Genomic DNA, 12336 nt, shown 5'->3' on the forward strand with positions numbered 1-12336 from the left:
TAAATATTAACGAAAACAATAAATAAGTTTTTAAACGAATTACAATAAATAAATTTTTAAAAATAACCTCGCGCAAAAGAAAGCAGTCTTTAAAAATTCTGAATTTTATTCTTGTTTTGTGAAATCATAACATTTTGTAAATAATAAATATTAACGAAAACAATAAATAAGTTTTTAAACGAATTACAATAAATAAATTTTTAAAAATAACCTCGCGCAAAAGAAAGCAGTCTTTAAAAATTCTGAATTTTATTCTTGTTTTGTGAAATCATAACATTTTGTAAATAATAAATATTAACGAAAACAATAAATAAGTTTTTAAACGAATTACAATAAATAAATTTTTAAAAATAACCTCGCGCAAAAGAAAGCAGTCTTTAAAAATTCTGAATTTTATTCTTGTTTTGTGAAATCATAACATTTTGTAAATAATAAATATTAACGAAATGGCGCCAATCAGAGATAAACGCATCATGACTATCAACCCCTATGGTAAGAAAGATAATGTCAAGTGCGATGAATTAGCGTCAACTCCGAACCTGTGATTATAAAGGGAGGGGAGAAAACTTTGAGCGAGGCACACCTGTGACTTTGGGGCAGAAAGGATTCTCCCGTATTATCGATGTCATGCTTGAGGGAAGAAAAATCGCCCATATTTCTCCTGAAATGAGCATTTCTTCTTCTGGTTGACAAGGAGCATTGTCTATCAGCAAAACTGCTTTAGGTGGGAGATTTAGCTACGCCAAATGTTCCTTTACATGCGACACAAAGTCATCATAGAACCACTTTTAAAAAATTTTGGAATTCATCCAAGCAGACCTCTGATTTGTGTATTTCACAGGCAAAGAATTCACATTAATATTTATGAATGGTCTCAACTTTTTTTGATTTACCGATGAGAAGCAGGGGTAATTTATCAATTCCACTTGCATTTGTTCAAACTAGAGGGGACACTCGGTCTTTGCTCTTCTTGTAACCCGTGGCACTGGCTTCTTCTTTAGATGCCAAAGTTTTCAATAGCATCATTCTGTAAAACATACCAGTTTCATCACCGTTATAAATTTGATCTAATGTCAAATTTTCTTTTTCAATCATTTCTTCAAATCTTTCAACAAAGTCTTTAGCAGATTCTATATTGGCAGACAACTTTTCACCTGCAATCGTCAGTTGTCGAATTCAGGCTTTCTCTTTTAGAATGTTCCCGGAAATAGGATTGCCCCGCGCGTTGTTGCTTGAACCAAAGATAGACTGCTTCATCAAGTTTTTCAGTTTTTTTCTTTCTTTTATGTCGGTTGTTCTTCTAAGGCTTTTGACGAATCCATCTTTGAACAAAAAGCCTCTATTTGAGCTTTGTTACATCTCCAATCGCCTACAGTGGTTTCACCAACTCCAAATTCAAAAGCAATGTTTTTCAAACTCTCACCATTATTAACTCCTTTAATAACCTCAAGCTTTTTACTCATCGAAACAACAACTCTTTCTTTTTTTGGTTTGGCATTTTAAAAATGAACAACTTACTAGTGCAATGGTCAAACGTGAAATGATTTAGGCAATGGTTCACTATGAAATAGGAGATTCGTGAGAGAAAAGGCAAACAGAAGAATGCTATGAAACACAAATGCCTATTGTAAAAGTCGCCAATCCCCTCCCCCAACAGGGGGAGGTGTAAGTGTCCTATAACATATTTCACCTGGTATTCAATAGGGTCACATGACCACTATTAACAAAGCATTCATGAATGTTGTCTTCTCAGGGTGTAATTTTTCTTGGCAGTTGAGTGTTTTTGTGGGGAAGAAGTGCCTGTAACACAGACAACGAACTAAAATGTGTATAATTTTCTCCAAGCTCATTTTGGAAAAGATAAAAAAAAGATTTAAAAAAAATTCGACTTCGTTATTGCCTCGGTTAATCGAGGTTCTACTGTATCATAAGAAAAATATTGAGCAATTAGGAAACAGAAACAAGCATAGTTATTGTGGGAAATAAGAGGAAATTCTTTTTTATGTACCTATTTTTTAAAAACTGTTGGTTGTGAAAAGGTTTGAAATTTCAGATATGGTTATTTACAATTGCTATTATTGCAAATAATTTTATATCTTTATAATTTTATTAACTTATTTATCTTATACACCACAAGCATAAAAAACTATTAAATTTGAAATATTGATTCAAGCAAGTTATTAAGTTGTTATTTTGTCTTTAGAGAGCGATTTCAGTAAATAATTTTCAAATATCAGATTAATTTATTTGAGATTTTTTTTAAGGAAACTTAAAATTTATCTAAGTTTTGATATATTTTTTTAACTATGTTCAATTATGAAATAATGTTATTCAGACGTTTAGAATTAAAACAAGAGGTCCAAAATTTTATGAAGCCTATTTGTATAGATTAAAATGTTTAGAAGAATTAAATAAATGAACCAATAATTTAATAATAAAATTATTGTTTTCTATTTAGCTGAGTTTTATTAAATTTGTTTGCTCATAGCAGCCCATAAGAACACTCATCCCTACTGCTTTTTTGAAAGAGGGGTGTGGGGAGGTTGTTTATAATTGCCTTGACCTGTCCCGTAGTGAACTGATCCTAAAGACACGGTTCCCAGTAGAACACTGAAGTCAAGCATCACTGGTTGCGGTCAGTAAGTGGGTGGGTGCCCACTTTAATCAGCCTGTAGGGACCGAGGGTGTGCGGTATCGGTCCTTGTTGAACTGTTCTATCGTAAAGTGCTCGACTTAGCATGCAAGTTGTTGGGCTACCAAAGCAGGAGAGACATCCTCTCTTCAGAGGATCAAAATTGCGATGGCATGTCTTCGGATCATCCTCGGGGTTGTTTCCCAGACCTACCCCATTAGCTCATTGTGCAGCTCGTGTGCGATTTTAATAAAGTACATACCTACCTACCTGCCTTGACCCGGTAATGCTCCTGGATTTTTTGTCTTGACTTTCTAATACTCCTGGAATGTTGAGTAATAGAAGTGTGTTTCATATTTAATTTTGTTCACTTTTTTCATGTCAAAGTTTAAGAGGTTTAGCCAGTATTAGAAAGCTCACATTTATAAGAGGTTTGATAAATACCCTTGTTGCTTTTGTCAACTATTGAATCTCTAATATTAGGGAAATTGACTTCATTGGGGTAAAACACTATTTCAAAATCCAAATTTTTTATAATTTTATTGAAATGGGAACTGATTATTAGATGATATGGTGAAACAACTAAGTTATTAAAGTTAGAAGTAAAGGATAAATTAAGAATTGATTATTACTGTATCTTTTCATGTTGATCTTGTGTCATTTTCTAGCAGCATAGATTTTAACGTTATATCCAATTCAGTGTGATTTATTAACTTTTTAACACAAACTGAATTTAAGACAGAATAGGACTGAATAGTTTTCTTAAAAAAAATTGATTTGTCTTTCAATCATTTAGTGGTATAAAACTTCTCAGCAAGGAATTCATACAAATTTGTGAAATGAAAAGTTAGAATATATTTGATACTTCAAAATGTTCCTTTTTTGTCCTGTTCCTTTTTTAAAATTGAATTTTTTGTAATGCAGGTTGGGTTGTTGGCTCACTTGATATTTTGGGTAATCCAGCTACTTTTGCCCGTGCAGTTGGTGCTGGAGTTGCAGATTTTGTTTATTTACCTTATAAAGGATTACTGAAGGGACCAAAAGCATTTATTACCGGACTTTCAAATGGTGCACTGTCTCTTTTTACTCAAGTATCTTCAGGTAAAGATCATTTAAGACATTATGAATAATATTTTAATTTAGATATATTTATTTAACAACAGGGCTGGCTAACTTTGAGTGTGTGATGTATCAATTTTGCCATAGTCTCTGCACCATTTTACCTTCATTTAACCATGATCTACCATATGCAATTATATGTATTTTTAAATATATAGGTAAAACTATATTCTTATAAGTTTATATGACTGAATGCTGAATCAATAATATTAAACTTGAAGTTAACTTTTTCTAATTTATAATGTGCTGCTTAAATATACTATTTGAACAATCTTCAAAGCCGTTATTTCCCATCTTGAAAGAATTTCAGAGTGAAGTTATAACAAAAATTAAATTTTTAACAAAGAAATTATGCTTAATAGAGAAGAAAATAAGTTATTTTGATTTTTATGGTTAAAACAAATTTTTGGTAGATTAGGTTGGTTGGTAGATAAGGGTGGAGTGTGGAACTTATCAAGTAATGTAAAAATAAGCATACTTTTGAAACTGTATGAAGACCTGCCTTCTTAGATTTTCGAGTACTGCAGTGAATTTCAAAGATATTTAAAAATTACAAAATAATAATTAAAAATAATTGCTTTTAGTGAAGTTTTTTTTTTCCTATTTGGGATGATAGCAAAATTTGATGTCTTTTTTGTAAGCTACTTATGGCATACAATTTGTCTACCCCTGTTTCATAGTTTCATGAAGCATTGTTTAAATGTCTTTCAAGTTTCAGTGAGAAAAAACACCATAATATCCGTAACATTTAGCCTGTTATCTGCTGAGACCGAAAAATGGCGTGAACGTACGATGGAATTGTTGTGAGCAGAGCGTCTCAGAAAGTGATAACTCAAATTTGAAATTCCTATATCTTATTAATATTATATTAAAAATGTCGGCATTGGAAAAAACTGAGTAGAAATAGCTGAAAACTACAAATAACCAGTAAATAATCAGTAAGTGACGTGGATTTATGATAGAATCATCACGAATTGAGCGTGTCAAAAAAGATTCGTGTGCTACAATAGCATCAAGATTTGGAAAAAAAATGTTTTGAAATAGCTGAAAATGTTGTGAATCATTTCAAATCCTTTTTCGTTAAGAGCATAAATTTTTATTGTTTTTTAACTCAATATTAATTTTTAAAAACATTTTCTCTTCGAGTCCAATTTTTAGAGTTTTCCTGATTTCAGAAATCTGGATTTTGGAGATCGTACTATAAAAAAGTAACAAATTTAAGAAATAAATATTAAATTGTAATAATAAAATTGTGTTTAACATTTTACTTGTCTTAATTTAATTAAAACTTTTTAATTGATACAGATTTCACTAAAAAAAATTTTTTTTGCTTTTTCGATTTTTTTATTGTACTTTACATCTTCAGATCTTTGTGCTTTATATATCCTGTAATAAATTCGTTTAAGTTTGTTCATTATTTGAAGGTATACTCACATGTATGGCAAGCTTAACTGCTAGTATTTCCAAAAATATGGATTATCTATGTTTGGATGAAGAACATTTAGCTCGTCAGGAAATGGTTCGTCATCGCTTGCCTCAAGGAGTTTCTGAGGGTTTATTTCAAGGTCTAAGTGTATTTGGGCTCAGTCTTCTCAGTAAGTTTTTCTAAGATCTTGTGAATTATCAAAACTGCATTATATATTCTGACAGCTAATGAAAACTCTACAAAATTAAAATTGCAATTAATTATAATGAAATTTAATTAATTAATAATTAAATAATTAATAATCAATTAATTAATAATTTTTTACTAACTTATCATTGGCATTTAATTCCCAGTGGGGAAACTCTATTTTTCTCCTGTATTTCATTAGTAGTTAAAAAAAAATTTGTCTCGAGTCACTTAACTGTGTAAATGATGAAAGTCTTGAAACTCATCAATAAGGGAAAAGAGCTATTAGAGAACACTACTGTCCCAAAAGTATGTTTTTTTATTTTTCTGTATGCAAATTTTTATAGGTGCTATTGCTGGTATTGTTGATCATCCTTTACAAGTTCTTGTTTCTCCATCCACACCCATTGAAACTGCATCTGGTGTTGTTAGTGGATTAGGTAAAGGCATTGTTGGTATTTTCACTAAGCCAATTGGTGGTGCTGCGGAATTATTTTCTCAGACTGGTTATGGTAATAAATTATATTTCTTTTATCTTGTCTGTGCTTTATGTGATACATTACATGTGCATTAGAAGTTATCTGAACTAAAGAAATAATTTTGAAATGTTTAGTGCCTGTCAAGTCCATGAAATATTTTTTTGAAAAAATCAATCGCATTTTAAAATTTAAGAAAACTTGTAAAAAAAATTTTTTATATGCTACTTACACCATGTTTCTTTTTAAAAAAATTTTTTTCTTTGAATTTTTTTTTTTAATGCTTTGAAATAAAATGTTTTTAACTATTTTCTCAAAACCTTTTAGTTATTGGCAAGGTTTTAAAAGCAAACATATCATTTACTTGATTAAAAACTTAATTTGCTACACAAATTATACGAATTGGAAATAACAGTCAAGAGCTCAAAAACAGGCACCCATTTTTGTCTGCTCTTTGAGTGCTTGAAACATGTCAAATGCTATTTCCGATTTATATAATTTTTTATTTGAATGAAGTTTTTTATCAAGTAATATAATATCGCTAAAGTTTCTTGTGATTGATAAAATAAGTGCCCAACATTTTTACACATTTAAAACTTTCCATTTCAGTTTAAAACGTGCCTCAAATTTGAAAATCACTCATTGCTTACTCACACAAGATGATAAATTCTATGTAGCCTTGCTGTATATAATTTTTTTTTTATAATTTTGAAGGTCTCTTAATTCAAATAATCTTCCTCCCTCTCATTCATTTGACCAATTACTTATTTAACCTCAAGGGTACATAAATCAAACTTTCAATTACCGAAGTGAAGCAAATATGGAATTTTTTATTATAACTAAGACAGAATTTCTTACAACTTTGCTCAGACATTAGTACATGGGGCACAAAATTTATGATTTTGGAGTATATTATGGAATTCTCTTCAATTGACAAAGGGAATGGAGAAAAAAAAAGAGAAGTTCCTTGAGAGATTAAATTATGACACCATATTACTGAAATAGTAAAAGAAAATGAATCTTCCAAATCAACTTTGTTTATTGGAAATTTGCAGGTAAAAGAGGTTCAGATAATATTTTATGTTATATTTTACAAAATCAAGGAAATTAATTTTAGTTACAAACTTATTTACAAAAACACCACCAAGAGGAATACTATTCCAAGAGGAATACTATTGGTGGTGTTTGTTGAGTAAGACATTAATATTAATGATTGATCAACTTTAAGTGCCCAAAATGTGTTTTTCCTTCAAAATATTGTTTTAGAATCACTATTTTCGTACTTATCTTAATCATTTCTAAAAATGCTGAAAAATATATTAATTTAATTCAAATGTGTAATAAATTTAAGCAAAATTTCTTCTTATTTAATATTTTTAAATGAACTGAGCTGGGTTTGAAACTATGCATATTGCTTACCTACAAGTTCTAGGCCATGTTCAAAAACATAAATTTTACATAAAAAAGTTTTTAGACAAGTACTCCCACATTTTTTTACTTTAATTCACCTATAATGGTGCTGTTTTTGGAAATTTACTTGTGTGTGTGTGTGTTTTTTCAATATTGAGTACACTAAAAAAAGAATGTACTTGATATAGAAAAATATTTTCTTATGTGTATATGTTTCTCATTTTGTATATTTAGTACATTCATAATTTTTTTTTCTTTTTTTAAATACACTAAAAAGTTTTATAAAAAACTATATTTAAAGTAGATTTTGGTGAAATAAACTCATGTTTGTGAAAATTGCAACACCATGAAGGACTTACGCAAGTGAGCTGAAATTTTCAGGAAATGCAAAGTAAAGCATAATATGCAAATGATTAGAATTTCAGACCCGTAGCGCATATGTTTGCTGAGCAGCGCCCTCTGAGCGGTGGATAGATCCGAATAAATAGATGGCTGTAGCGAGGCGTGTATGGTTATTGGTGGTTATCTGCTAGTGGTGAACGTTAGCTCAGACGTTACTTATGCCTCTTCGACAAAAGAGAGCGAGATTTCAACAACTTACGGAGTTTGAAATGGGGAGAATCATCGGCCTTTGTGAAGCTGGATTGTCTCATCGTGCAGTAGCCGCTCGTGTGCAGCGTAACAGCAGCACAGTGATGCGTGTTTGGAAGCAGTGGACGGACGAGTGTCAGACAACTCGGAAATCCGGGAGGGGACCCCGAAATGTCACGTCACCTCGCGATGATAGACACCTGGTTCGCATGGCGCTGACAGACTGTACGGCTCCCTCTAGACAACTGGTAGCACAGTGGTCCATAGCTACAGGTGTTTCATTGTGTGCTTCATCAATTCGTAGACGTCAACTGCAGCATGGACTGCGCGCAAGGACTCCTTTATACAGGGTCACCCTCACGCTAAACCATAGCCGCCTGCGGCTACAATGGGCCAATCAGCATAAGGACTGGCATGCTGATTGGCAGCATATCGTGTTTTCTGACTAATCCCGCTTTAATTTGTGGTACCATAATGGCCGCATTCGTGTCAGACGCTATGCCTGTGAACGCCACCTTCCGGAGTGCTTTATCGAACGCCACAGTGGACAAATACCCGGAGTTATGGTCTGGGGTGTCGTAGCATATCATGGACGATCTCAATTGCTACGAATTGTGGGTCATCTGAACAACAACCGGTACATCTGAAGTTTTACAGCCCCAAGCTGTTCCCTTCCTTCAAGCCTTGCCAGGCACTGTATTTCAACCAGACAATGCCCGCTCTCATGTTGCTAGGACTGTTCAATCCTTCCTTGCATTGCGGCAGGTACAGCTTCTTCCTTGGCCTGCGTATTCCCCAGATACGTCACCGATTGAACATGTGTGTCATTTTGTTGGTCGGTGCCTCGCTCGTGATCCTCGTCCAGTTGCTTCTACAGACGAACTTTGGGTACGCATACAAACTATATGGAATGTTCTTCCTCAGACAGACGTTCAAAATTTACTTGACTCCATACCACGTCGTGTAGCAGCGCTTATTGCGGTGCGTGGTGGCTACACAAAATACTGATTTCGATCTCTTATTATTGTTTGTTTGCTTTGAAAGTTTAATCATTTATTTGTACCACTACCACTTAACCGTGTAGTAAATTTCATTCAATTATGACGATTCCTTCATGGTGTTGCAATTTTCACAAACAGGAGTTTATTTTGGTAAAATATTATACATTTTATCAAAGTTAAAATTTTTCTTTTATTTCATAAGCAATGAAGAATTTAAATATTTATATTTTTTAGATCATTAAAATGTGTACTGTCAATAGAGTGCATCATACAAAGGACATTTCTAAAAAATACAAGATCTCATTGCTGATTCAATAACTTAGTCAAACTCAAAACATAGAAAAAGAATATTAAGTGCATAAACTGTTCGTCTTATTTCAGTAGTATGGGAAATTCTTCCATGATCTCAATCCAAAGACTTAGCCTTTAATTCTGATAGATCAATCTTATACTTTGATTATTTATTGTCTGTTATATTAAATTTTCTGTTATTGTCTTTTTATTTATGTTAATGTATGTTGCGTTTAGGTTTGCTTCATGGTGCAGGTTGGCTTATTCCTCCTAAAAGGCAATACCAACCAGTAACAGTATCTTTTGAAATGACACCTAGCAGCCTTGTGAAATATGTATCAAAAGTAGCTTTGTATCATTCTCTTGGAGAAGTATTGTTGTCATCAGAATCAACATATGTGAACGAAAATGGGGAATATGAAAAAAATATCTTACTACTGACGACTGAGGTTTGGTTCACTGCCAAAAATTATTATCAAATGAATTCTAATTATGAAAAGATTAATTATTTTCTTCTCATTTTAGAATTAGTGCTTTAAATTATGTAATTATTTGTATACCACATCTTTATGTTCGCTTTCTGAGTAAAAATTATATAGTTAACCTTCGGTTAAAAGTGTATATTTGTTGAATTAACCTTCTTGACCTTCAAATCATTTGAGCAAAGTGACTATAAACACTTTCAATTCTATCCTTTCAATTTTTGAGAGTTACTTGCATACTCCTTCTACTACTGCAGCTACTAACGCCCTCAGTTGACAAAAAAAGGAAGAGTGGAGCGGGAATTGCTTTACGAAAAATCATTACAAAAGACGCTCTGATTCTAAGGAAGGAATATTCTATAGCATTGGCAGTCAAGAAAGGGGCATCCATCTTAACATTCTTGCCACCCTTTTTTAATCTGCATTATTTATTCTTTAGAGTTATCATTATTAAAATATTTAACGATAGACACTGAAGAGAGAATTGGTGATGAAAAAACAGAATCTATACAATAAAATGTTCAACTTCTAGGGGAAAAAAAGAGAAAAACTTCTAAATTGAATGTTTAAAATTATTAACGTCCCTGTCTATTTCTAAGAAATTAAGATAACAAAATAAAACATTCATCATAAGTAATGAGATCAGGCCTTGTAGTGGACCAAAGAAAACAGGACATTTTTTGGAGCACTATACAGTTATATGTATATATACCAAACTACTTTTAAGATGGGTAAATGGCTAACTAAAGAAAGGCTACTTTAACATGATTTTTCTGATTTTGATATTTTTAATATACAATGTTATTATGACATTCGAATTAGTATTTTGAGCGTTTGACGCGCTCGCTTCCATCATAATTTCAATTCGTTTGATGATAGCTTTTTCGACAGTTATTATTTTTTTGAGACTTTTACATGGTTTTTCAAATCCGTCTTATTTTCTAAACTTTTCTTCATCTTTCTTTTCTATTTTATTTTATTTAGTTATTTATTTGATTTTTATTTTTTTTTGGAAATTCTGTTATTATTCTAATATGTTATGACAATATGCTAATTAGAGTAATAAATTATTTGGCCTGCTGGATTCGTGATGTTTCCATCGTACATTTCCTGTCATTTTACGGCAGCTATCAATTGATTTTTCAGATTCCGATGTTTTTAATACGTTATTGCAATGTTTGATTTTGAGTTATCCCTTTCTGCACATTCAATTTGTGATGATTGTATCGTAATTTCACTTCGTTTGATGATAGTTTTCCTAATTTATTATTTTTTGGCCCTGTCCATGTAGAATTCCGATATTTTAAATACAATGCTATTACGACATGTATATTTTGATTTTGAGTTTCACTTCCTTACGTCTTTGATTTAATCTTAATATCATAATGTCTGGTGATAGTTTTTTTGGCAGTTATCATTTTTTTTCAGCCTTTTTCTCATGAGTTTTTGAATTCTGATATTTTTAATACCATGTTATTACGACATTTGAATTAGAGTTATGCCTTTTTAACATGTTCAAATCAAGCTAACTTGCACTTGCCATCATCGGACAATAATCATTTCGGGATTTTCTACAAGATACATGGTTTTTTTAAATTTTGATGTTTTTAACGCGCTATTACAGCATGGGAATTTTGAATTCTGTCTAGTTTGTCGTAAAAATCATCATGTCGTTTCTGCTCGCTTTTTCCCAGAATTCTCCACAAAACAATTTTGTGCAATCATTTTTATAAAGTGAAATTTCGTGAATGGGCTGTTTTTACAAATTCAAATTTTGTGAATATCCCGTTTTTAAAAATTTGTATTTTGTGAAGGGGCCGCTTTTTTAGAATTTGAATGTTGTGAAGAGGCCGCAAAACCCCTTGATAGACCTCTGATATCTGTTTGGAAAATTTATTTTTTATAATAAATGGACAGATATATTACCTTTTTTTAATCCTTTATTTTTATTTCGAGTTATTTTATTTGTTACTTGCAAAAATAATGGAAGATAGTTACATAATTTGCTCTTCCCTTTTTTTCCTTTAATGTTTTCGCGTCTTGCTTTCACTTTCAATGATGTTTATGTGTCTAATTTATTTTATTTTATTTTTTTAATGAAAAGTAAAATAAATTGCTCTTTTTTTAAAAAATTCTGTTCTTTCTAATTTATTCTTTAATATATTCCGCGTTAGCAAGATTTGAAGACGATAAAGCTTACTTTTTGTAGCATTGATCATTTTACTTTCAATTGGGTATAATTCCTATTTATTGTAACATTAATTTTATATTTAATAAAAAATTTCGGAATGCTGATAATTTTCTTTTAAACACTTTTGTTTTGCGAAGACATAAATTTCTACATTAATTTCTATTGATACACTAACAGAATTTTGCTTTGTGAAGACATAATTTTTTTACTGATATTTGAAATAAATAAAATTCCCTATAATAAATTTCTACTTGTAGTGTTAGACTTTTTAATTAAATATACAATATAATGTATAAATTACGAATTTTTTGTGGGTCACTGTATATATTGACCACCACATTGTCAGTACAGTCCGCAAAAAAAAAAACGAATCACCCTGAATAACTTTCGTTCTAATGATCGGATTTTCACGAACTAAGTAGTATTTGCGATCAAACCTGGGGGTGACCTCAAATATGCTAATTAATTAGTGCTAACTATTAATTAAGTTACGAAATCAGACACAAAAACGTACTTTCTCTGAATAAACAT

At 31.3% G+C, this 12336-nt stretch overlaps 1 protein-coding gene across 1 annotated transcript in view; it reads left to right on the forward strand.

Annotated features, from left to right (window-relative positions):
• The window catches only part of LOC107452507 (vacuolar protein sorting 13B), a 175474-nt gene that overhangs the window by 152623 nt on the left and 10515 nt on the right, over positions 1 to 12336 (forward strand). The window contains exons 38-41 of the mRNA XM_071187283.1: positions 3557 to 3733; positions 5176 to 5346; positions 5711 to 5875; positions 9370 to 9581. Of these exons, the coding sequence (XP_071043384.1) occupies positions 3557 to 3733; positions 5176 to 5346; positions 5711 to 5875; positions 9370 to 9581 (725 nt within the window). The remainder of the gene's footprint in view (positions 1 to 3556; positions 3734 to 5175; positions 5347 to 5710; positions 5876 to 9369; positions 9582 to 12336) is intronic.

Source organism: Parasteatoda tepidariorum, chromosome X1 (assembly GCF_043381705.1).
Source record: "Parasteatoda tepidariorum isolate YZ-2023 chromosome X1, CAS_Ptep_4.0, whole genome shotgun sequence".
Classification (NCBI taxonomy): domain Eukaryota; kingdom Metazoa; phylum Arthropoda; class Arachnida; order Araneae; family Theridiidae; genus Parasteatoda; species Parasteatoda tepidariorum.